Genomic DNA, 25,680 nt, shown 5'->3' on the forward strand with positions numbered 1-25,680 from the left:
CACCATCTACGATATCAAATATCTCTTTTGCTAACTTGCCATTCTAGACCCTTACTGGTGACCTTGGTGGCAAGGCTAAGACCCACGAGTACGCCGCTGCCATCATTTCCAAGCTGTAAATTTACTAGCCATATACAATTGACGGGGAGTGCTGGAGAGGACAAAACCGAAAGGGGTAATTCTATGTTTTACTTTTCGCCATCACGAAGATCGTTTCTTGTTGGAGGCGTGTGTGTATAGATAATGCAGATGCGTTTCATACCCGGATAATTCTTTTGTTTTTTGAAACACGCTACAATCGAGATGCGATTCCTTTGGTGATGGGTCCAGGATTACTAGGGCTGGGTGATTTGATCGATTGATGTTTTTTTGAAAGTTGAAAAGTGAAAATGGTCAGTCAGAGCGTAGCAGAAGATTGTCACAGAAGCCCCCTAGATTATCGCCCCTGTATCATTACCGCACGACCAATATCTTTGACAATATAGTCATTTATATTACTTGCCAGTCCCTGAAGACCTTCATTGTGATTGTACCCAGTAACCCGTTGACAGTCCATGGACGATGCACGAATGCATTTGTTTCCACATTTATTGCAATACTACGCAGCCTGTACTTTACGGCAAACCTTCTACCTGATCGCAGAGACACCCTTGACGTGATAGTGATCCTGTTGACGCGACAAGATTTCACCTTTTTCGAACACTCAAAAAAAGAAAAGAACAATTCAAAGCAAGACAATTCAAGGCGAGACAATTCGAACAGTGCTTCGAAGCATAACGGAGCAAAAAAAAAGGAACAAAAAGATTGTTGATGGGAGTGGGACTCGAACCCACGCTCAGTTTCCCGAACCAGGAAATTACTAAGAAAGCAACTCTGTTAAGGTGACCTTAACCTGGCGCCATAACCAACTCGGCCATCCCACCGCTTGTTGTATCATCAACCGTTAAAGCCATTGTTGTTGTGCCCCCTAGGCTATCGTTAGACTTCTCTGGACCGTGATTTTTCCCAGATATGGTGGTTTGGGGTTTGGAGCTACTTTAGCCCTAATGACCTCCGGACCATGAATTTATTTGAACTGCCTTTTATACGTTAGTTGTTTTATTATTACTATTTTTATTGTTATTTATGTAAGTATTGTTCACTGTATTTTTTCTTCTACTGGAAAGTTGCTCGAAATTTGAAATATTCTTTTTACTTTTCTTCTTTGTAAATTAAATTCTTGGGGTGAAATAATAAAAATAAGATGCAAACAAATAAATAAATAAAATCAAAAATAAAACGAAAAAGAAAATTTAAAGGAAAAGGAAAAGAAAGAGAAAAAGAGCATCATCCTAGACAGAGAACAAAATAGACTAGAAAATAGAGGAAGACAATCAAAACAATGCACGGGAGCACGTAAAAAAATAAAGAACCAAAACTGAACTTGACTGGGACGACAACGTGTTAAGTACTGGAGGTTTGGTAGTATTGCGTTCATGAAGAATGATGGTAGACGTCTATGTATATTCTCCATGTTAGAAGATATGAGCAGAGATGGGGACATTAAACAGTTCGTTGTTGCATGACTCGATCAGTGAGGCGTAGCAGTACAGAAGGATGATTGTAAACGGTGGGATTCAGGAATGTTGTGACAAAAGGGCGACTTGATCGCAGCTCATAAGGGCGTGGCTAAGAGGACGACATACCAGAAGATCAAAGAAACAAGATATTTTGGTGCAATAGGCATGTACACGGTGATCTAACAAAGTCGAAGAATAGATTGACATTATCTGAAATCGAGTTGCAACACCACAAGGCTTAAAACGCCGAGAGGAAACAACGTAAATGGGTATGTATATTACTGCCATATTATAGACATGACACAGAATTATATAAGTTAGATCATGTTCAAAAAAGCAAGAGGAGGTTTGCTATGACTTCTAGTCTACCACCAAAAGACTACATGTATTAGGCAAATAAAGAGAAGAGGGGGCAAAAGTATCAAAGGCTGCAAGACTTTTCTTTGTATTTCTCCTTTCGCTAATGTATTGTGCTTTTGCAAGTACCAAGTGCTGCTGCGCAGAGACAAGAGACGGGGTTGAGAAGACGGGGCCAGATGAAACCGAGGCACAAAAGCAAGCAAGCATATCTTGCTGTGAAAACCATGAATACCCAACCATAACCCGCTATGGGAAAATGTTCGTTCCAGTTAATACACATGAAAAAAAAGCAAGGACAAAACCCAATCAAGTCATCCACCGATCATCATCATCCGCAACGTCATAATCGACATCGGCATGCCGAGCACTATCTGCGGCTGTGGCATCACCATCGCCCATTTGTGCGTCGTTGTCTTGTGAGGGTTGTTCAGGCTGCTTTGGCGGCAGGGATACTGGCGGAAGAGGCGTATTGACCCATGAAAGCTCTACCTTGCCGACACCAGGAATATCTGAACTGGTATAGAGAAACTGTAGGGACGAAGCTAAATTAGTTTCTGGGGATGGGACAGTGTGTAAGCGCAAGTGGACGACAATGCTTACCTTTTCAGCAGTAGCGCGATCTTTAAATGTGATGACTTGGGAATTTGGCTTTTCGGGGCTATGTTCAATGTGCTCAAATTCGCCGACTCCCTGAAGCGATAGAGAAATTAGCGCGCGTGGTGAGAGTCTTGGGGGAGTCCCTCGGGGCAAGGAAACTGAGGAGTGAGTGAGCTTCGGTCGATGGGAGTCTTACAAGAAGATATTGTCTAAGGCCCTCGTCCTTGGCAGCGTCGAATTCGACACCAGATACTGCAACCTTCTTGGTTCGGTTGTCGAGTTTATGAGAGGACCCACCTCTGCCGCCGCGAGCTCCTGCCCATCCGCCGCGGTAGCTTGCGGAGTATGGGTTATAGCCCCGACCACGGGGGATGTAACCGCCTCGACCGCGGTACACGCCTCTTCCACGACCACGCCCACGTGTCGAGTAGCTATCCTCTGAAAGGTTGGTGTCTAATCCAAGGCTTTTTGCCTCAGCTTCCAAAGCTGCGAGCTGCGCTCTCAATGCTTCAGTTTGGGAGCCAGACTTGTCGTCCGTCGTTTGTCTCTCCTCAGAGGCACCCTCTCCCGTTGGACCAGGACTCGCACTGGGGGTCTTGGAGCCAGTCTTGGCGGCCAGTCTCTCCAGAAGCTTCTTCTTTTCTTCCTGTTGGTTGCGTAGAAGCTCCTCTCTCCTCTTTTCGAGCTCTTCTCTCGCAGCTTCTGTTTCCTTCAGCCTCTTCATCTTTTCTTCATGAGCCTTTTGTACTTCTGCTTGTTTCTTCCCAAACTCCTCAAGATCGATCATCGGTTCATCGCCTTTTGCAGAGGCACTGGTAGGCGTCGAATGCCTCTCTGGCTTGAACCAATAGACTTTGACAAATCTATTGTCAAATATAACCTTTGGACTGTCATAAGCACGTTTTGCGGAAGCCCAGTCATCATATTTCACCATCGCTAAGCGCTTATATGGCTGCAACGTGATATCTTGGATATTCCCAAACTCGGAAAAAAACGCCCGAACAGTTGATTCATTGCATTGTTCTTCAGGAATCTGCTCCACAACAATCGTTGTAATAGATCTATCCTGGTTAGGGCCGGCAATAGAATACTCCGACCGGCCTTTTCGTGATGAGGCAAAGCCACCCCGATCATTCCGGCCTCTGCCGCGGCCACGACCACGTTCACCCCCGTGGCCATTGCGTGATGTTGATTGGATGTCAGTCATAATGGAAGAATTGTGTGGATCGTACTCTAGTTGCCCGGTTAGCAAGCCATTGTTGGCTGCGCGTTGAAGAGGGAGAAAGAGAAAGGGATAATACCTTCACTCTGGCTTGATACCACGATGTGCTCCTGCCCATGTTCATATGGACACATTGCTCCCATACCGCAGTACCCTTTTTCATCGTAATCCTTACACCTTTGCCCAACTTTCTTAACCGGTAATCCGCCGCCAGATGACCGCTGGCCACTTTGACCAAATCCCTGCGGTGACCCTGCGGTGGGAAACGGTGACATTCCAGGTAGAGGAGGAAAGCCCATCGCTTGCATAGCTAATATCGCAGTCATTGGGTCAGATGGATCGAATGGAAAGCCTGGCGGAGGTTGCGGCATTCCTTGGAAGCCTATGTTCGGAGTTTGGATCAAGCCTGGGAGGCCTTGCGGAGGAACGTCTCGACTGGGTGGTGCGCCTTGCCATGAGTTTCGGGACCCAGAGTTATCGAATCTGCCACCTCGTCCCCCACCTCTACGCATCTGCTTCGTTGATCTTTCACCGCCTCCGCGGCTGTAATGTAGGTCGCGACCATCGCTAGGCTCGGCACTCTCGCGATCATTATAAGGCCGTTTCCGAGACTGATCTGGTTTTCCGTTTGCCCCTGAACTTACGGGATGCTGGCTAAAACCTTCATGGACTGGAGCAGCGGGAGCGGTAGGGTATGTGGGAGGAGCATAAGCTTGAGGGGGCTGAGGTGAGTGACTCGGCAGAAACGATTTTGCGTTGACGCTTTGAAATATATCCTCGACGAAGCTGGCGGTATCTGACGAAGATATTGTTAGAAAAGTCTCCTGAAATATCCACTTTTTTAGGACTTGAGCTACTTACGCTCCTTTAAGAAATCCTCCAAGCTTTCAACTGAAGCCTGTCTGACCTCTTCCTCAGAGGCATCAGAACGAATGAGTGCGAGCACGTAGTCGGCCAGAACATCTGAGTCCGCATCAGAGCTGCGCATCGTTGTTAGTATTTAGTTCCGCGCACAAATGGGCCAATTGAATATCGATCCAACGTACATGTCTTCAAGCCTCTTGACTACCCATTTCTTTAACGGGACAGCTTCTTCATCGGTGAACTGCATTTTTGAATGGTACAGCAGCAGATGTAGCTGCACAAATCTCCTTCGCGACAGCTGTAAGCTGAGGTTAAATCGCCAGTTATGCCCTTGAGGGCTGGATTCTCGCAACAAACTGGCTAGCTTGGAGCGCGTGGCGGGAATCGAGTACCTGGTTACCTAGGCGTGTTTATTGCTGTGAGTTGGTGCTTCTTCAGGCATAGCACTAATAAATTACTGCAGTGATAGACATTCGACTTTGCGGAATCCTTTCTGGATCAGGGCTGCTTTAGTATTTTCCACAGACAAAGCATCCACGACAATGCGAATCTGCGCTTGTTCACGTATATTTTCAGCGTCGTAAAGCGGAGGACTCGAGGTACAAATGTACCGTACCCTACGCTGATCGCCTACGATAATGCTTGCACTTCCACCCAGCTTCCCAAAATGTTATCACGTGATGATACGATCACTTTTACTGTCATGCACATCTACTATTGCTTCTACAGCAAGGTGGATGGAATTTGACCTGAAGTGCATCCAAGCTAGCTGATAAGAGCGGACTGTCTCATGAATTACGAAAGATACCTCTCGCAAAAGAACGCCGTAAACATCACAGCCTGAAAATTCTTGTTTTCAAGTTTTCTTTTCATCATTATCATCACAACCAAAAAACACGTTTATGTCATCATTTTCTTTCAACATAAAAGCAAGCCGAAATGAATTTCTTGGTTAACTACATAGATGATCATATGAGACGTAACAAGCAAACAAAATTGGCATGCGAGGGCAGTCTCGCAACCAAATCGTAAACTTCATTCTAATTGCAGGCTACATGTACGAAAGGTCTCCTACTCTCATAACGCGTCAAGAGTAGCATTGAAAAACCTTGCCGAAGCAACATGCGTTGAATGACCCGCAGAAGTACTCCAATACCGAAAGAAGACCTTTACAACTTGTCGTAGTACTGCAAAACATGTTAGCGTTTATTCTGGACATCAAGCGCTGCATAAGAATAGAACTTACGTTTTCGTAGCCGGGAACCTCGACCTTGATACCCTTGCGCTTCCGCATCTCCTGCACGACCTGGCCGGGTTTCGAGCTGGGGTCGAGGGGCGAGCCTCCGGGCAGAAGCTGCCAGTGGTCGAAGACGGACTGGGGGAAGGCCTGACCGGCGGTGGCGGCACGGAGGTCTGAGGAGAAACCGAAAGACTCGTTGACGGGCAGGTAAGCCTTGACGTTGAAGAGAGGGGTACCTGGACGCTGCTCCTCGGAGAAGACGTGACCTCTTCTCCGGGTGAGGACACCGTAGATACCACCCATGGCCTGCTCGGGGACCTGGATCTCGACCAAGAAGACGGGCTCGAGGAGACCGGGGTCGGCCAAGAGGGTAGCGGCGTACAGCGCACGACGAGCAGTGGGGATGATCTGACCACCACCACGGTGGATGGCATCGGCGTGAAGAGTGACATCCATGACGTTGAAGCGGACAGCACGCATGGGCTCCTCGGCAATGGGACCTTCCTTGGTGGCCCACTGGAAACCAGAGACGAAAGAGTCCTTGATTTCGTTCAAGTACTGAACAGCCTTGGTCTGGTCAACAAGCAAGTTGGCACCAGTGGTGTCGGGACCGAAACACCAAATCTTGCGGGCGTCGGTGACATCCCAGCCGTGCTCGTCGGCAAGGATACGGGCACGAGCCTTGAAGTCGTCGCGAGGGTTGATCTTGCCCTGCTCGATGTCCTGAGAGACCTCCTCGCCAAGGGGCTGAGCGGTAACGTAGAGACGGTTGTGCTTGTTGGGGGACTTGGAGAGGGCAGTCATGCTGGACTCGCCGTTGACACTCTCACGGTACTGCACAACAGGGTCGGAAATGCGGAGAGGAACACCAGCGTGGTCCTCCTCAAGATCTTTCAAGCAAATCTCCAAGTGAAGCTCACCGGCACCAGCAACGATGTGCTCACCGGACTCAGAGATGGAAGTCAGGACGCAAGGGTCAGACTTAGAGAGACGCTTAAGACCCTCAACAAGCTTGGGCAGGTCCTGGGCGTTCTTGACCTCAACGGAACGCTGCACGACGGGGGAGACGGAGAACTTCATGACCTTCATGTTGTGGGCAGTCTCGAGGGTGGTAAGAGTACCAGACTTGAGCAAGAACTGGTCAACACCAACCAGACCGAGAATGTTACCAGCGGGAACATCATCAATGGGCTCAATGTAACGACCCATCATGAGAATGGTACGCTGGATAGACTTGACGAAGAGGTCTTCCTTGCGGCCAGGGGTGTAGTTGGGGCCCTGAATGCGGACCTTGAGACCAGAGCGGACGGTACCAGAGAAGACACGACCGAAAGCATAGAATCGGCCACGGTCAGAGGTTGGCACCATCTTAGAGACGTAAAGCATGAGAGTACCCTTGGGGTCACAGTCACGGATGCCAATGGCGGCCTCGTCGTCGTGGGGACCCTCGTACAGAGTCTCCATACGGTAGCGCTGAGCAGTGACGGGCGAAGGAAGGTGGATGACCATCATCTCAAGGAGGGCGTCAGCAGCGGGAAGGAACTTGCGCATGACAGTCTTGAGGAGCTGCTTGCCCTCAAGCTCAGTCTCGTTGCTGGCAAGCTTGATGTCGAGCTTGGTGAGGAGAGTGTCAATCTCATCCTTCTTGAAGTTCATGACAGCGTTGAAGACCTTGAAGATGGGGTCAAGGATGAACTGGTTGAAAGCACGCTCAAGGGGCTTGCCATCGTGGGTGCCGCTCTTGGTCCACTTCTTGGTCTTGGGGTTGAAGTAGTTGTCGCCCTACATTTCCATGTCAGCTTTGGCAAAGAGCAGTCGCCAATTGGAGAATTTCTTACCCAGAGACGCTCCATCATCTTGTTCTTGTCGACACCGAACTTCTTGGCGTACTTGACGGCGAACTGACGGACAGTGAAAGCCCAGCCATGAAGACCGGAACCGAAGGCAACGGTACCCTTGTCGGGGTAAACCTGGACATCACCAAGAGCCTTGTCGAAGTAAGTGGCGATGATGACGTTGACGGACTCGATCGTCCGGGCGAAGGTCTGGTAGAGGTCCTCCTTGGAAACTTGAAGCTCAAGAAGGGTACGGTCGACCTTGTTGATGACAACGACGGGCTTGATACGCTCGGTAAGGGCCTGACGAAGGACAGTCTCGGTCTGGACACAGACACCCTCAACGCAGTCGACGACGACGAGAGCACCGTCAGTGACACGAAGGGCAGCAGTAACCTCAGATGAGAAGTCAACGTGACCGGGAGAGTCGATCAAGTTGATCAAGAAGTCGTTGCCATCAACCTTCTGGGGGATCTCGTTGACGTCCTCACCCTCGGGGAGCTGGGCGTACAGAGAGATGGCAGTGGACTTGATGGTGATACCACGGTCCTGCTCATCCTGACGGGTGTCGGTGAAACGGGCCTCACCAGCCTTGGCGGCCGAAATGATACCGGCACGCTGGACGAGCGAGTCGGTCAAGGTGGACTTACCGTGGTCGACTATGCCAATGTCAGCTCACCGCCCCAACCCTTGAAAGCGGGGCACAAAAACTTTATCAACTCACCGTGGGCAATAACCGACATGTTACGGATGTTTGCCGGCTTGTCCATGAGACCACGGATCTAGAACTCAGATCAGTATCGATTGCTTGGTGATGAATTTGTGCTGATGGCTCTCATGGAGAGCTTTCCTGTGGACGTACCTCATCGATCGTGAAGCTGTTGGGAAGCAATGTTAGCAGCTGTTCATTTCATCAAAGGTCTGGAACAGAGCTTGACGCGCATTCAACGAAGACGCCTCATGCGCCATCGTACCAGCAAACGTAGCACTCCAAGAAAAAAAAAAGTTGATTGACCACTTACTTGACCATGGTTGCGGTATTGAAATGAAAACTCCCTTAAAAAACTTTTATTATGACGTCGAAACGCAAATGAGGATACCCCTCCCTTTTCCAACGACGAGAGCTTGCTCGAGTCGGATCTTAAAATGCACTTGAGCCTCCTACCGTCTGGGGCGGTGCAAAAAGTTGATTGAGAGATTGAGAGAGGTCCCTAATCTGCGGGAGATTGATGATTTGAAGGAAGAAGATCGGGAGCAAAGGATGTGGTGATATGTGGGGCGACGCTGCTTTCAAATCCTGCGCTAAAAATTGAATGCCCCTCATGTCCCCCTCGCTTAACGGTGACTGCTTCTCACACTCGACCAGTCATGTCACCTTGTCAATCGAACGTCTCACCAGCTTTTTTTCTGCAGAAATCGATTCACATACGACGAATCCGGAAAATTTCGACGGCTGCGATGACATTTTTCACCGTCATTTGTTTTGACGGAAGTATCCCGAAAATAGCATTTTAACATACACAAAGTTTCAACAATGAGTCATATCAATCCGGGCTGACTCCTTGACTCACAACCATATCTTAACAACACAGCATAACTCCCACTTAAGAGGCGAGATCAATCATGTGAAAAATTTCAGGCAACAAGATTAGAACAAGGTTATGAAATCAGCAATTCAATCAGCAATGATATCTGTGTTGTGATAAAAAACTTTTTTATCACGCGAACCTAGTTTTGTGGGATAGGTACGCAGAGGCCGTAATCTTATGGACGAACATGGACAAATAATACAGTATCTACCGAGAACAACCTGACACAAACGCCATTTACCCCTTGTTCTTTCCCATCGCCTGGTGAACGAGTAACAAAATGATATCAAAGTAAAGCAATCAAGAAGAACCAAGAATTTTCGTATATGCATCCTCCACTTCTCTGGCAATCTCTAACAGTGAGACGATCAGGATTTGATGAGTGACGTTGGGCAGCCTATCTCTGTGGAGTCCAATCCATTCTAAAGGAGGGGTTGCTTCTCCCATGTCTCTTAATTGTGGCGTATCAATGATGGGGGGCTCAAGTGCCGTGTATTCATATTTGGACTGGGGAACGTTAACCACGGCGGTGATTTTGTTTTGCTCACTGTCAGCACGCTTGGATGCTGTATCTTTCCCAGTATCGTCAGGCTCTGGCCCGCCCGTTATCTGGAAAGTCGACTGAGCCAGCGGCTTCCCAAGCTTCAGGGCTAAAGAGCGAGAGTGATTCGCCCACATTCCACGGATGAAACTGATGCGAGAGTAATTCCAGCCGACGTCAACCTTTCCTTTGAGAGAGCTTCTGAAAATGTAATCAATATGGTTCGAGTCTGGAACCTGCCAAGTTTGCATCGTAGCAACTGTCTGGGGCACTCTTAAGATTGTCCCGCCGCGGCTGTCATTGGCACATTCAATGAGCTCCGTGTCGTCAACTTCTCCCAAAACCTTTGGGACGTTCGGGCGTCGAACTGCAGATAGCGCAACAGAAAGCTGCCCGAGGTTCAAGCCAAGACCGCTGTGGATCTTCCCATTTTCCATCCTCACTGCAAAGCGAGCTTGCATGTCAAGGGCTTCCAATTTAAAAATCTGACTATCAAAGAAAGTGCTGGGAAAGGCGCCCGCATGCACGCTTCGGAGAGTCACCATGACGTCAGTTTGTAAAGATATGGGACTAGTTATCGGTCGGTCATGTGTCTTTGCTGTGTGACCGAGCGATTGAGGAGGAGGCTGGCTCTGGGATGATTTCCGCATTAAAAACCTCTCTATATCCCTCAACGAAGCTTCGTAGGCGGATTTTTTCTCCTGTATGAAGCGAACAATTGTCTGGTATAAAGCCAAACCCTGAGCCGCACTTGTAGCTGTACAGAAAACCTGCACCCCATCGCCATCGAGGATACCGACGAGGCGATCTGAATTGGACTGTCCCGGATCCCGAACATTATGCATCAAGAACTCGAATGCCGTGATATCCGCAATGAGGAAGACTTGGTAATCAAAAGCAGCCTTGACGCGAAGACGACCAAAGCCTAATGAAGCGGAAACCAATGGCGTTTGATTGATGCTTTCGTTCCTGACTGGCCATTGTATGGATGTGCGGACCTTGAACGTCTGCAATTCGACAAAGCCACTCAACCTACCCACACTGTCTATTTTGACGCTGGCGAATCCTAGACACATGTTCTGCTCCCAATTCGTTGTTTTGCTCGATGATGCCCAGAGATCTGAGACTATGAACGTCGATTTGCCTAAGGCCTGGCCAAAATCAAGTCGGATGTCAAGCTTGGCGATAGCAGCTGTAGCATTCCATGGAAATGCGCTAGCTGCAGCCACTTGCTTGTAACGTTGAACGAGATATGCCTGTGGCTCTTGTGACGGTACGGGAAGCTGCGCTTTGCTTGCATGCCGAACTTCTGGAGGCGTCCATATCTCCCGGAAGAGTAAAAAGTCTTGGAGTTGCTTCATGTTTATATGCGCTATTATCGGACTGACCTTGAGCACAGCAGATATTCCGCTTTTCCCGCTTAAATGCTTGCTGTTCATGAAGGAAAGAACCAGGGACCGTACTTCGAGGCTTGCCGTGGATTCGCGAGAATATACATGCTGCACAGTCGCTTGGAAATTTGTAAAAGTTGTTGCGAGAGCAAGAAAACGGCCATGCTCAGCAGTTTGAATAGTATTGACAGTCATGTAGACATCATCGAACTGGGCAGTGGCCGCAACTCGGGCAATTGGCTGACAGCTGAGCGAAAACTCTTGTCTGCAGATGCGAAATCCTATGTTCACCCTACATTTGCCAAGCACACTGTTAGGATCCACCGCAAGCAGAGTCTCTTCATCTAAAGACTTCGACTGGGATACCCCCGAAACTGATTTTTGATCATCTCCATTTGAATCGCCTACTACCTCCTTGATACTTGAAGAAATCTCTAATATCAGGGGCACAATAGTCGGATATATCGTGTTATTTGAGGCATTGATCTGAATTTCGGCATTGAGAGAAGGATCAATCGGACCCAAAGACTTATATTCAATTTTGATCGCAGCTCCTGGCGCTCGAAGGGTTACGTTTGGACTGGATTCATTCTGACCAAACCTTCCATATTGGCCATGATGCAAAAGATGACTGAACCCCGCGTGAGACCTGTCTGCCTGGGTTTTCCTTCCCTGCATATAGACGACAGCGCCGGCGAAGTCAGCATCAATTAGCAGAGACGCCAACTTCTTTTTGCTGAAGAGACCCTGTGATCCTTCAGAGCCCGAGATTGGCGGTGCCTTCCAATTGCCGGATGCATTCCTTAAGAGTTGGCTTGCTTTGGCCAAGGATTGCCGCAAATCATCCGCCGGAAGGATAAAGGAGGAGGTGAGGCGAACATCAAGGCTTTTGCCTGCTGCCTGAAAAGCGAACCGTTGACCCTCCTTCCCCGAGACGTAAGCGACATTAAAAACGACTTCAGGAAGCAGGGCCGAATTCATGGAACGTTGGCGCTTTGGCCAAGAGTTGGGAACCATTTGCAACTGGAGATCGCTCAACACAAGTTTCGCTTCATTTTCCTCCCGCTTTGTAAGATATATCTTTTGCAGGGACAAGACAAGATCCTCTGTTTCACGGCGCTCTGTACCGCCAACGGGAGACCCAACGATCCAGCAAACGTGAATATTTAGTAGTTCAAAGGCGAAGAGCGATGCCAAAATAGTACTTGAAATGGTGTCTTGTGGCGCCAGTTGAGACTTAGGTTGGCTCTCAATTGCCTTTCGCTGACCAAGCCTGCGTAAATACTGGACCTCTCTCGAGAACTCTAGCTTCTTGATCCTATTTTGAAGATGCGTAATAACGTCCACGATGGTAGAAGCAGTCTCAGCGTACAAATTCACATCCAATCCGTCACTATCAAGATGATAGCTCCGCACTTGTTCTCTAGTGTTCTTCAGTTTGGATGTGCAGGTTAGTGTTGCCCCAAATGATACATTGCCGCAAGGTTGCATTCTGTCTTCGTCCATGCGCGCCATATTGAATTCAACGTGGGCTAATTTGACGAGAATCTCGGGCAATACCAAAATTAAGTCATCCTTCGGGTTGAGATTTTTGGCTTTCATCTGTATACTTCCGAGATTCAAGTTGAGCCGAGCTTGGTTCGAACCTGGAGAGTCGCCAGGTGTACTAGCATAAACGTTGATGCCAGCAATTGTGATATGCGCATCATAGACAAAGGGTTTTGTCGCATCCGGGGGTTGAACTTCTTTGCTTCCCTTGGAGGTTCCGAAGATCTCTTCTACGTGGTTGCGGACAACGAGAACGTCTGATTCAAGGTCTTTCATCAGATTCTCAATCTCAGGTCTGTTCAACGTACTCAGAAACCCCTGAATCGCGGCCGCTTCAAGATCAATAGCTTCCACAGTTATAGAAGTTTCAAGGACTGTTCTTTCGGTGCCCAGATATGTCGATAGTCGCCCATTGATAGGAGGAATGATAAGATGGGAGACGCTCTCGGCATTCTGGTTGACAATGGTTTGTATGGCATGGAACTGCTCCTTGACATCGAAGTCAAATGTCCAAGAAAAATCGCTTCTGACTGAAGGAGACATGGACGTCCGAATCACCGTCCCGGTCGTAAGGTAACTTAGGTATGGAAGAAGGGCAATGCTGATATGATAGTTTGACAGAAATAATGCAAGGTTAACTCGGGGAGTTGAGACCTCAGCGACCGGGGTTGTTTTTGAAGCATCTTCTGGCGGACCACTTATCTTTTGAAGACCAGAAATCAGCCGATGGAGATAGGCGACCTCATCGGTAATAACCATATCGACTATATCGAGAAGTCCGAGAATTTCTTCCTTAATATTGTAGGTCAGCGTCTCACACGCACCGGCAATCTGCCAAGTACTTGCAGAGACACCACCATGATTTCTCTGGTTGCGAGAAATGAAGATGCTTGGCTGGCGCAACCTTGACTGAGATAATTGTCGAGAATGACTTAGAATCTCACTCGAACCAGCATCGGCGTGGACGAGTATGCTAAAAGGAAAATCTCCGCCTTCGTTCTTTTCAGCGGTACCCATCACAGACCCTTTCAGGCCTTTGCTTGCAGAGACGAGCTTCAAATTAATAGTGTTCAAGGCCACCACCCCGCTATCTGTGGAGAATATCGTATGAATCTCGACTCTTTTTGGTCTCGATATTTTGGCCGACGCAACATCCATCACAGGAGGAGGAACCCGGCCGTTGTTTGTTTTTTGAAGTTTGAGAATATCCTCCACCAATTCGCAGAGCTCCCAATTTAGTCGAATCGCAACATCCGATGAATGAACTTGGGTAATTATCCTCTCCGAGCCGGTATAAGACAGTTCCAATGGAGAGTTCGCCCCGGGAAGAATGTTGCGTGAGAGCGCGATAGAAAGAGTGTCAAGGACAATCTCGCTCTGATTCGGCCCGGGATCTATGATTAGTCTGACTGCAGCAGTATTAATCGTGACTTTTCCGGCAACAACACCCGTTTCTTCAAGGCTTTCCGGGCTGACGGCAGAGCCGTACAACTTTTTCATTGCAGCACAATTTTGAATCTGCGCCAGATCCCAGCTCCGCCACTTATCAAGACTTGATATGACACGAGCGCCGGCGTCATCTGGACAAACAGGGTAGTCGCCGTCGCACTTGTGGCGTAAAGCTTCCTTTTCAGAGTCTGGAAGGCTTCGATAAATGTAGCGAAACCGAGATATGATTTTCCAGGAATCACGAAGTCTCAAGTGATCAGGAGCAGCACGCAAGATGTATGATGGTCGAATAAGGAAAGGAGGATCAGGAATATGAGCTCCCGACATAGTGAGCAGAAACATAAAGTAACGTATTCTCTGCTTGCGACTGACGTCAAGTAAGACGAACGTGTCTGTGAGATCTTCCATAAGCATGGTAGTTCGATGGATTAGGGACGCCAACGATTCGATGTGTGTACCCATCGAAGACATTTCCAATTCTCGAAATTGGATATTGGCTGACAAGTTTTGCTCATATGCTACCCACAAGCTAAGGTCGTGCAATCGCATCCGAATTGTTGCATGGTCTTCTATGTGAGCGCTGACACGCTCTTTTGCAGATAGACCTATTGAGTCTACAGACAAATGCACAGCGTACGATCGTATCCCTTCCTCCGATTTTTCTTTCTCCTGGTACATCGTTCTTATCCTCGCAGAACTGGCGACTTTAGCCAGGACAACATTGTACTGATCTTGCTCACTGGCGTTGACACCCTCTAATGTATTATCGATCGGATTGACCAGCCGGATGTGGGTGTAGGGAATCCTTAGACTAAAGTCGTGTACTTTGCCGGAGCCCATTGTTTTTCTCAAAGTATTGATGACTAAGTCGCGGAGCACGTCAATCTGAAAGGAGTCCAAGATGCCCAGAGCATCTTTTGGTTGCAAAGCATCAAGGAGAGTGGAGAGGGAATGCAGCGCTTTTGGATTACAATAAGCCCTAATACCGGAGTTGAGGTTCAGCATTACACTTGTATGTGTAATATCCTCGTCGAAAGCTCGCTGCGGAACCTCCTCCGCAGCTGAAATTTCATTTTTATAGTCTTGCTCGTTGGCATAACCGGAAGGAATCTCTGGAACTTCCGTAAAGTCAAGATTGATGGACATGAGAGGAAAGTGGGGCCCGGCAAAAGAGCTGGAGAAGGCAAATCCTCTTGGCGAGGCATTCCTTTCCTTCCGGGTGTTATCAGATCCGATATATTGAGACTCTGTTCTCCCATGATGAGCAGAAGGGGTTCGCGACCTAGACCTGTCCCAAGTATGTAGATTCTCGTGGCGTGAAGTCAGTTTGTTCTGCCCAACCTTCCCGAAGGATGGCGAAAAAGCCGGTTCTCGCCGAATGCTCATAGTTCGCCTGGAGCTAATGGATGATCTCAATGAAAAAGATGACGCTTTGCGTTGAAGACCAGCATGAGAAGAGTTGATAAATTGAGAGTGTTGGCTTGACAGATCTGAAATTGTCTCTGCTCGGCCAAGTACAGGATCGGGCATTAACGGGACTGGTATAGCCGGAGGGTTGATGGAGCCCTGTTTTGCAGTTTTCTTTGAAGCTTTTCCATTAAGATTGAACGGCGAAAGAAGGAAAGCTGCACGACCAGTGCGTTGGTCATGATACTCAATATGCCGTTGCTGCTTCTTTTTGGTTGTGGAAAATTCAAGATTCCGATTTGCCATTGCCAGGGTAAGCGACGTTTGGAAGAAAGCATGTGTGAGTCCGGGTAGATTGTCCTTGGCTCGATGACGAGACGCCGAACCAATGTCAACGCAGGCCATTGTAAAGCTGGGAATGAGGAGCTGCAAGCGTTCTGAAAAGAGGTAGCCTGCCCAGTCATTGAAATCAAGACTGATAGTGTCGGTGCTGATTAGGAAGGCAGTGTCATCCGCGAGAAACCAAATTTTGATTGGTTGCATTCTTGCTCGGAGAAACGTCACATCATGCAAGACTGAGAGGTGATTTGCCGGAAGAGCATTCTCGTCATCGTGGAAAGAAAACGCAAAAGATTCTAAAGACGATGCAAGTCGCTTGAGAAATCGAGGAGAGCATTCCCCAGTCAGCGCGCCGACAGCGATATCCCAATTGCAAACATAGGTCGGTTCAGTTGGCGGAAGACCAAAGAGACGATGGCCTGTTATGTTGAACCCATCGAGGAATATCTGGGTACCAGAGCTCTCCACGTCTATACTTTCGGATAAATTCTTTTGGCCCATGGAAACAGCCAGAGGACTGAAATCGGCTACAAGGTCCATATAGTAGTTGGTAAAGCGAAGGTCTGCGCCAACGAACTCAACCTCGACTGTGATGTTTTCACGGGCGGAGTATAAATTAGCGGGAATATAGACTCGACTGGACTCAGCAGCAATGCTGAGAATGACATCAAGATCGTTGGTCTTTGACTGATGGTACTGATAGGCTTCGGCGCCCTCAGAAAAGCTCTTGTCTCCTGCGACCAGTTGTTGATATTCCTCCAGGGTTTTGAAGTGAATGTCATCTCCAAAATAGTTGTCTTTCACCTTCATAAGATAGCGAACGAGGAATCCGTAGAGATCAATCGAAAATTCTTGGCCACGGACATCTAAAAGAACTGTATCGGTAAGATCCCGAGAAGTTGAGATATAATAAGTATAATCCCCAATCACGTCAATATGCCTCAATGTAGCGACCTCTGAAGCGTCCAAAAACGTGTTATACGTATTCCACGGCGGGGTTCGAAGTCGCAGTCCAACATGGTCAGCCTCGACGTCGAAGTGGATCGTGTTGATATCTGATTCGAAATGCATTTTTGGAATGCCTAGAGTAGCATTCAAACTTCTCCCTGAAAGTATTATGAAAGTATTGTCTTCAAGATCTGAAGGATTATTAATAATGTTGGAGTCGTTCGCATTCAAGTAGAGTTTGAAGTCTGGGAAGGCAAGCATGAGATTGTACTGGAAAGGCGTAAAGGTGTAATAATCCTGCGGCGGTCCAGCGCTCCAATCATTAACCAGGTCAGTGATTAAGAATATGTGGTCTCGAAGTAAGAAAAGCTCAAGATTTGCGGAAGATATGTCGAACTTCCACGTGTGCAAGGCGTTCCACTTTAAAGGGTTCGACAGATCGCAGTTGACCGCCAATGGCCCGCTTCTCCAGAGCAAGTCGTGGTTTATGCTTGTGAAAAGCTCGGTACTTCGTATATCAAAACGCAGTGTGTTCTGAAACCCGTGTCTCCCGGGCACCATGTCCATGACATAACTAACCGACGAGTTGTTTGATATCTTGAGATCTAGCCAGCCAAAAGGGCGAATGTCGGGTCCTGATACAGCCTTGTCATCCTTGCTGTCTTTGCCAGAGCGCTTCCTTCCTTTCTTAGTGTCCCCAGCATGAGCTTCAGCACCAGACTTTCCCCGCCTCCGCACACGTCCTCCGGCGACGTTGTGATCACGGCCCTTCCACGCCCAGTCCTTGGAACCCTCTCTGGTTGGGACACGCAGGATCGTATCGTCCTCGATATCAACAAAAAGACGGAAAACGGTGCTCATTCTCGTTTGTCCTGGCTTGAGTGGCTGCGCTGGCGGTGAGTCGCGATAACTGAAGGGGAAGAAGAATGATTGCAGGTTCGCACGCTGACGGTCTGCCCAGGGGCCATACCGAACAACACCGCCCTGAATTGTAAGGTCCATGGCCCATTCCGGAGGTTCATCGCCATTGATATCTTCCGGGCCTTTTCGTCCAGGTTGCGCTCCCAGCCCCGGAGAATCAGGCAATGTACCCGCAACATCCCAACGAACATTAAGACTAATTCCCGGAGAGTCAACAATGGTAGAAGATTTTGCATATTCCACCGCGCCCCATTTGTCCTGCTCCTCCCGCTCTTCATCATCCAGATATCGCGTGAGACCAAGCCAACGATCTTCCCCAATGAATGTTGAAGGAGCAATAGACGCATAAAAAGGATCTTTACGATCCCTGACACTCGACGGAAAGGACTCTACCGATGACTGGAAAAAGGGAACGAGATCGCGAAGGCCATGCCAAAGCCTATGCCTTTGTTTTCGAAAATTCCAAGAACGACTTTTACCGGGGCCAGATGCGGCCAATCCTGACGATGTCTCTTTCATCCGAGAGGCAGCCGTTAATTGCGGCTCCTTGTAATCCATGTTGGGCTTCATTTGAACAACAGGGTGCTGAAACTGAAGGTTGATTAATTGCTTGAACTGATCAATAGGGCGGGACTGAGAAGCATCAATTTCTCCATCTACTCTGTCAAACTTGGCAGTAAGAATTGACGTGGTATTTTCATTGCCCATTACAATCGCTCCTCTGTCGCAGGTGAACTGAACCGGTAGAAGACGGAGAAAGACGGGCGAGGGGCTCGAATTGGACGCTTGGCGTTGATCAGTGCATTCCGCTGAGCTTCTAACGGCAGCTGATACATCCTGAATAATACTGGACACATTCTCCTGAGACGGACGACTTTCGTTCACGGGAGGGGACGTTTGGCGCTTTCTTGCACTGGCATCGCTGGAGCTTGCTCTCAAAGAAGGCTGGCTTGTGGAAGTTGAGTGGGCAGCGTCTGGCAAATGCTCGCCGCTAGGGTTCCCGCCTCCGATACTTTCGTCCATGCTAGCTATCATGGCATCGTAGGCAGGACTGCGATTGTAAATGAACCACTCGCACCCCTGCATCCAAACCACAATTCGACATGGGAGAGGGTTAGGACCTTTTGGGTCACCTTTTTCACTGCTGGCGTCGGCCCCATTTTGACTGTCGCTCGACTGTGGCTCTGATTTCTCAGTAACAGGGCTCTGCTGCGCCTGAATGCCGTTTTTATCATGGAATATATCGGCAGATCTGGCCCTCCGCAACCAGTACCTCCATGTTATATATCCGCCCTGGACGAATATGGCTTCATTGTTGCCATAGTACCGTATACCTTTGAAGAATATTCTTCCGGCGAGCAAGGAAATCTGCAGTGCTTGAATGTCGATGTACACCCGATATTTATGCCAAGTATAAGCGCGTAGAGCGTACGAAACCAGTGTACCAAAGACGCGATTGAAATAGAAGAGAAAGAAGAGGGATCTGTCCCTACATTAGCAAACCCGCGCAAATGATGGCCCTTCACACCGGGGGGCACTTCTCACAAGACGCCGCAAACGAGTAATTCTATCAGAAACTCCCTGATCACCACATGATTAGTTGTTGACAATCATTCGGATCGCACAAATGGTCCCCTACCAGTCAAAGTTTGAGCCGAGTCGCAGTGATGAGGCTACCAAGCCATTACTGTTCGCCATCTCCGGATACGCGTTTGGTTGAGCCAGATCGACCCTACACACATGTCGACCGCATCAAAGAATATCAAAGGATGTTGATCGGCTTCATTGACTGTAGCTGTCTTATGGCGCGTAGCGCATGGTGTCGCTTCAGCATTGAAGCGCAAACCCGAAAGGTCAGTCAAGATGGTACTAAGAGGCTTTGCCCGTAAGTTCATAGAAGCTCAGTGACGGAGCTCAGGATGTTTAGAGAAACAATGCCGTGGATTACAGTACTGTACTACAGAGGGTAAATCACAAGCGATAGGTGGTAGCGAGGATCTGGGGTCAGATCGATTGTAGCAAGTGTGGCTCATGCCTATAAGCTCCGTCAGCCACTGTAATGTATCTTTGCTGGTCTGTGCTTGAAAGCTAACGACTTAACAAACGAGGAAAGTGGTTAAGCGAAGGGTTTTTGGCGAGAAGTGGGCGGCGGGCAGGGTGCTTGGTGGGATGGTACGTAAGGTAGGGAAGGGTACGGAGTAAAGGGAAAGTGCTGTTGCCTCGTGCCTTCCTCAGGAAGCTAAACGCAACTGGGTGTAAATAATTCCCACCCCCAACTCACCGCCATCCTTTTCTGCACAAAACAAGCACGCGCCTCCTTACCTAGGAGGTTTGAAGATGAACTATCTCTGTTCCTAGCTACTGAACGGCCTACAACTTGGAGGGTTTGTTATTTCATCAATCTGGAATCTGGCACTGCAAGGATACCTTTGCCCGAGTCAACTAACGGTGTGATCCACGACGAATGTCATTCTCGATGACTGCTGCCTAAGGATTTTATGCCTCTCCCATTCGGCTATGATTGCTTGAACACTGTGCGTCTTTGCACGACTTATCAAGAGCCGCCATCATCATGGGTGTGCTCGCGCAAACCATGTCCCCGAGTGGTTTCGGAGCTGAAATGCTCCAGACTGCGTCCAATGGAGGCACGGGGAAAAGGCTTGCCAATGCGGTTATCATCATTTCAGGTGTAGCGTCGCTTGCGGCAACTCTTCTGTCGTTTGTGTAAGTTCATCTCACCCGTCGAGCTTCGTATTGTAATAGTCTTCTAAATGGAATACCTTTCTGACAAGGATACAGTTCAATATGGCTGCAAACGTGCGTTTCTCCTCTCTCACACTTCTGACCAACTACCATTTATTTACGATGCCCTTTTTTACAGGAAAAATTATCGAAAGCCTCTTCTTCAGAGATATGTTATTCGAATACTTTTAATGTAAGGGAGCTCAGTCGTCCAGGTCCTACCTTGGCTGACCATTCAGGGTGCCCATCTATTCTGTCGCCTCTTGGACAAGCATCGTGTCTCTCAAAGCGGCATTCTGGATAGATCCGATTCGTGATATTTATGAGGTACCGCAGCTTGTTCCATCTTAGAATAACTTTTGGATTGAAGCGATTATCTCTGACTGAAATCGTCTATAACAGGCTTTCACCATTTACACATTTTTCCAGTTGCTGATAAATTTCCTTGGTGGCGAACGAGCGCTTATCATCATGATGCACGGACGGGCCCCGGTTCACCACCTCTGGCCACTTAACCATTGCTTACCCAAGGTCGACATCTCAGACCCTCACACCTTCCTTGCCATCAAACGAGGAATCCTTCAGTATACATGGCTAAAGCCCGTGTTAAGCCTTGCCACAATCATTATGAAAGCAACAAACTCATACCAAGAAGGGTACATTGGGCTTCGATCCGGATACTTTTGGAGTGGCCTTGTCTACAATGTCAGTGTGACTTTGAGCCTCTACTCCCTGGGCATGTTCTGGGCGTGCATGTCTCATGATTTGCGACCCTTCCGTCCTGTGCCGAAGTTTTTGTGTATCAAGCTCATCATTTTCGCGTCGTACTGGCAAGGCTTCTTTCTCTCCATTCTGGTATGGTTAGGTGCCATTCCAGATAATGTAGAGGATTACACCCCAGATAATTTGGCCGCAGCCATTCAAGATGCGCTCATCTGCATTGAGCTCCCTGCTTTTGCTATTGCTCACTGGTATGCCTTCTCTTGGCATGACTACGCAGACATTACCATTTCTTCCGCCCGTATGCCGGTCAAATACGCGTTTCGCGACGCATTTGGGCCGCGGGATCTCATTGAAGATACCAAGGAGACATTTGGCGGTCAGAATTACGGGTATCGAAGCTTCGACACTGGCGACAATATCTTGGCGCATGCGGAATCTGGCTCGCGCGTGGCCCGCTTAATGGAAGGAATGCGGTATGAACGAGGCGGCAAAGGCAAATACTGGATTCCAAGACCTGGTCAGATCAATAGCCGGACTCCGTTGCTCGGGAAAACAAGGCCAGGTGGACCACGTAGTGCCAGTCGCTCCATGGTGTCGCCGCATGGTGTCGATGGGGATGCTGCATCCATGGAAGTCGAAGATGCTCAGCTTGACCCGGAAGATGAGACGCTATATACCAATGCCAGAGCCCTCGAATTTGGCGATTGGCACGTAAGTTGAGCAAAAGATTTGGTTTCCTTGCAAGAGTGCACAAACTAACAAATGGTATTCAAGTATCCCGTCATAACTGCCAATGAACCGTCTAGAGAGAGATGGCTTCTAGCCCAGCCCTCGCTTGTTACGACCTCTGCGAACAGAAATCTTATACAACCAACATCCGACTATCATGCTCGGCGTGAGAGTAATATCAAACAGCTTCTGACCAAGGGCAAAGGTCGCGACGAATCCAGCGCAACACAAAATGGCGAATCTGTGTCCAGGGCGCCAATGTTGAATGGAATGCTTCGCAAACACTCTTCTTCAAGTTCAGCAAAGTCTGATCGAAGCCAGCTCGTTGATCTTGTCGTTGAAGACAGCGATGCCGAGGAGACTGAGAGAGTTCGTGCACGAAAAGAAGGTGGTCCCGCATGGAATGAACTTGAACCCAAGTTATTTGTGTATGTGTCTAATTCCGTAAGCCGGCTTAGCATTCTTCCTCTAACGTTACCAAAAGGCGAACATATCCAGACTCGGACCAAGGGGAGGAGATTCGCGCCGGTTTTGACCCCAGCGAAGTTCCGCCTTTACAGAACCAAGGCGAATCTGCTTTTGCCATTCAGGACGAGGATGAGGATGATGATAGCTCGGCGCAAGACGATGAAGGAGAAGATTCGGATGAAGCTCGACAATGGAAGCAGACTCGGCCGCAAACCGATATGCAGACGCGAAATACGCATTATGGAAGTTTCTACGACGAGCGAAACGCATGGGGGAACGTGAGCGAGCATGACGATTGATATCCTCCTTTCACTTGGGTGCTGTACATGGCTCTTTTGGGTCAAGTTATTCAGCAGACACATGGCACAGGCGTTTTAATTGTTTTATTCCCTTTTTATTCTTTTGGGGCAGCTCTTGCAGCCGTGATCGACGATTACCGACGCACATTGATGAGGGACCTGGAAATAGTTTGCCCGTCCCTGAGTGTTTGCATATTATCTTTGTATGTGTTAGAAGAGTCTTGGGGATTATTACTGCGCCCATAAGGCGCCCATTGTGAATTAGTATGACCTGTTCTGAGCAATCATGTCTTGGGACTCCATGTGCGAAGGTGTTTACCAGTAATTTCCCTTGCATCAAGATAGTCAAAAAGCGCCACAGGGATCTCTTTCACACCGCTGCAGTAGACATGGTTTTTGAGTGGACCAAACCAATCGGTTCCAAGCCTGCCATGTGGATCAGACCCGTCTAAGCGCCCGGGCAGTGACAGGCGAGACAAATTGGCCATCCTGCCGTGGGCCTATCAACAACCGAGTAAGTGACTTGGACCAATCTGAATCACCACACCAATATCTCTCTTACATTAGGATCAAACGACTACTCTAAGATCAAACCTTTGTGACCTTGGGCTTCTATGTGTAGCTCAATGATATCCCGAGAATGGGCGCTTCATGAAGGGTGACCCCCTCCCCCCTCCCAATAGTCACCTTGTGACAAAAGCCGCTTTGGTGTCCCGTGGCCCCGTCTCTGTGGGTGTGCCTGTCTTGTTGGTCTGCATGCCTTATTTGCCCTCAGTCTTTAGTATAATATGACAGCACCGCTCTCAATCTCACCTTTACTCTCGCCGGGCGAGATGATGTCGTGGAAAGCGTCATGACATGGTCAAATTTCTGTGATGATGTGGAACGGGTATGCAGGCGATGGCTGGTCCTCCCTTTTTCCTGCTGCTTTCCCCACCTCGATGTTGACGATCAACATGGAAGGCCAGAGCACAGTGGTAAGTCTTCTGACTTTTGCAATAAAGTAGTAGCGTGTAAAATGTTTCTTATAATCAATGACAGTCGAAAAATCGGAAAGTCAAAAGTGCATCAAGCCGCGGCCGATCGCACCAGCGAAGGCTTTCACTCCTCCCGAGAAGGCGGCATTGCCTCCCAATTCATCTCGTCCAAGGGCCGCAATGCCACGCATGATTGCGCGTCCCCTGTCGATGGCTAGTCTCTCGAGCAGAAGGTCTCATCGAACCAAGTCAGCACGACCTGTCATCAGTGCTGCATCCAATTTTCGAAGAATAGATGGATTTGGAGATGCCGAAGGCTTTTCCCCTCTGGAGCTCAGTATCCATCATCCTGAGAACATTCTCTCTCCTTTGCCTTGCTTTCATTCATATTCCTGTGACGAGCCACGACCAAGAGCTCGCTCGGTGCTGGCGCCGACTAAGTCGAGACGTGGAAGTGTAGTTTCAGAGACATCTCGAAACTTTGCTATTCCCAGGAAGCCTATTGCTTCAGGGGACAGTCGTAGATCCTTGAGCGTTCGTCACAGTGTTGACTCCCATCTTACTCCATCGACTACGGCTACGGAATGGACAGCGAACCCGCTCCATACTGGACTGGGGTTTCCCGACTCACCTAGCACTCAAAGTTTACTGGCTGCCATGCGGTCCCGCAACGGTGAAAAGCCATTACTAGGTAGGACCTCCTCCACCAGTGACCTTGCTCAAAGAAGCCGCGGTTCATTGTCTAAATGCGGTCTTGCAAACGATTTATTCGAAGACGAGAATTCTCGAAAGAATTCATCGCGGGCGCTGAAGCTCTGCGTTGAACCAGCACGCATGGACAGCATCCAGGAGGTCTCTTCTGGTGCGATGCATCTGACTCCAGCTTCTGGCAAGTCTGAGAATCCTACTCAGCTGGCGGGAACATCGCTGGGCCAATCCCGTCCCAATATCACACGCTCACGCTCGGCGGGACCATATTTACGAGCCTCGGTCCTCCAGCGTCCTCTTCCGCCTACTCCTACTCCATCAGACGTATCCTATTTCTCTCCGCAGCTGCTGCCGCCTCAACTTCCTCCGAAGCTAGAGACACCAAGTTATAACATGCTTCCGACGCGGTTCACTGGCCGTTCCTCAATCGCACGTTGGCTTTTCCGAACGTCCGTGATAAATACTTCGCCGGAGGCTGCGCTGCTCGTAGAGCAAAGAGCCCATTCTCAGAGCTACGATACACCAAAGACGCCTCCATCCTTTGGATCAGCTACGACGAGTCCTTCCACCCGCTCAGGCTCAATTTGTTCGACGGATTTCTTTTCCCAGAATGCAGCATCTGCGACTTCTTCTCCGGGAAGTGTTCGTCTGGACCCTCAAGCCAATTTGGGTCAAGAGAAGCTCGCCGCTATGTGGGGCATGCAGGAGGGAACCGCGAGTTATGACGTATACCATAGCCGTCGCAACATCTGGGACGGTAATAGGCAAGTGGGCTTGGCTTTTTAGGCTTGGTGGGGATTTTCTTTTCATTCCAGAGTTAATTATTTTCCTGTTCGAAAGTAAAGCTTGGGCAGACGTTTAATGATACCAGGTGGCGGGGACTGTCTTTGTCAGTAGTACTAATTCAGGGCATTTTTGACCAATACAGAGAGAAGAAAAAAATCAACAATTGTTTATGATGCTGTTGCATAACGTTCAGGGGACGGTGAACCTTTCGATGTTGACGCATGGGTGACAGTGGATTAGGGTCAACTAAATTCCGACGGCTCTTGAGGGAGATCGGCTCTCGCTTGGCGTCGGTACTCGGGTCAATCCCCCACTACCCCCAGTTTACCCTAGAGGGTCATGCGGGGAACGAGGGGGAGAGCAGCTACGAGGACCCTTTTCGCAAGGAACATGGGAGGTGGAGAGAACACTGCATGCCTTCCCCCTCCTCCACCCCCC

General features: G+C 48.8%; 6 protein-coding genes and 1 non-coding gene across 7 annotated transcripts in view; 3 read left to right on the forward strand and 4 right to left on the reverse strand.

The window, feature by feature from the left end:
• Window positions 1-503, forward strand: part of L228DRAFT_229248 (isocitrate dehydrogenase [NAD] subunit 2, mitochondrial) — a 2,174-nt gene extending 1,671 nt beyond the window's left edge. Inside the window, exon 6 of the mRNA XM_018330497.1 lies at window positions 48-503. Coding sequence (XP_018189004.1) covers window positions 48-119 — 72 coding nt within the window. The 3' untranslated portion in view covers window positions 120-503. The remainder of the gene's footprint in view (window positions 1-47) is intronic.
• Window positions 504-808: 305 nt separating this feature from the next.
• L228DRAFT_t66 lies at window positions 809-923 on the reverse strand. The gene has a single exon. It is a non-coding gene; the product is annotated as a tRNA-Leu (tRNA).
• A 917-nt stretch (window positions 924-1,840) lies between these two features.
• L228DRAFT_260275 (hypothetical protein) lies at window positions 1,841-5,157 on the reverse strand. Its single transcript, XM_018334248.1, has 6 exons — window positions 4,785-5,157; window positions 4,600-4,718; window positions 3,818-4,534; window positions 2,713-3,749; window positions 2,520-2,609; window positions 1,841-2,447 (listed from the first exon to the last, which is right to left on the reverse strand). The coding sequence occupies exons 1-6, from the start codon at window positions 4,847-4,849 to the stop codon at window positions 2,226-2,228; spliced, it is 2,250 nt and encodes a 749-aa protein (XP_018189005.1). The 5' UTR covers window positions 4,850-5,157; the 3' UTR covers window positions 1,841-2,225.
• Window positions 5,158-5,348: 191 nt separating this feature from the next.
• On the reverse strand, window positions 5,349-9,141 carry L228DRAFT_246225 (elongation factor 2). The gene is made up of 6 exons (XM_018332362.1): window positions 8,700-9,141; window positions 8,540-8,555; window positions 8,402-8,459; window positions 7,681-8,336; window positions 5,849-7,624; window positions 5,349-5,789 (listed from the first exon to the last, which is right to left on the reverse strand). Exons 1-6 carry the CDS (start codon window positions 8,705-8,707, stop codon window positions 5,772-5,774), a joined length of 2,532 nt encoding a protein of 843 aa, XP_018189006.1. The 5' UTR covers window positions 8,708-9,141; the 3' UTR covers window positions 5,349-5,771.
• Window positions 9,142-9,371: 230 nt separating this feature from the next.
• L228DRAFT_282182 (fermentation associated protein) lies at window positions 9,372-19,711 on the reverse strand. The gene is made up of 3 exons (XM_018335969.1): window positions 19,450-19,711; window positions 19,356-19,391; window positions 9,372-19,293 (listed from the first exon to the last, which is right to left on the reverse strand). The coding sequence occupies exons 1-3, from the start codon at window positions 19,506-19,508 to the stop codon at window positions 9,567-9,569; spliced, it is 9,822 nt and encodes a 3,273-aa protein (XP_018189007.1). The 5' UTR covers window positions 19,509-19,711; the 3' UTR covers window positions 9,372-9,566.
• Window positions 19,712-20,071: 360 nt separating this feature from the next.
• On the forward strand, window positions 20,072-23,053 carry L228DRAFT_229259 (DUF300-domain-containing protein). Its single transcript, XM_018330498.1, has 7 exons — window positions 20,072-20,534; window positions 20,610-20,627; window positions 20,692-20,745; window positions 20,792-20,879; window positions 20,955-21,986; window positions 22,050-22,432; window positions 22,489-23,053. The coding sequence occupies exons 1-7, from the start codon at window positions 20,383-20,385 to the stop codon at window positions 22,769-22,771; spliced, it is 2,010 nt and encodes a 669-aa protein (XP_018189008.1). The 5' UTR covers window positions 20,072-20,382; the 3' UTR covers window positions 22,772-23,053.
• A 571-nt stretch (window positions 23,054-23,624) lies between these two features.
• L228DRAFT_238021 (hypothetical protein) lies at window positions 23,625-25,242 on the forward strand (the record flags this gene model as incomplete). Its single annotated transcript, XM_018330992.1, has 2 exons — window positions 23,625-23,748; window positions 23,813-25,242. The coding sequence occupies 2 exons, from the start codon at window positions 23,625-23,627 to the stop codon at window positions 25,240-25,242; spliced, it is 1,554 nt and encodes a 517-aa protein (XP_018189009.1).
• Window positions 25,243-25,680: the final 438 nt, after the last annotated feature.

The sequence above is a fragment of the Xylona heveae genome, assembly GCF_001619985.1.
Source record: "Xylona heveae TC161 unplaced genomic scaffold L228scaffold_4, whole genome shotgun sequence".
NCBI lineage: Eukaryota > Fungi > Ascomycota > Xylonomycetes > Xylonales > Xylonaceae > Xylona > Xylona heveae.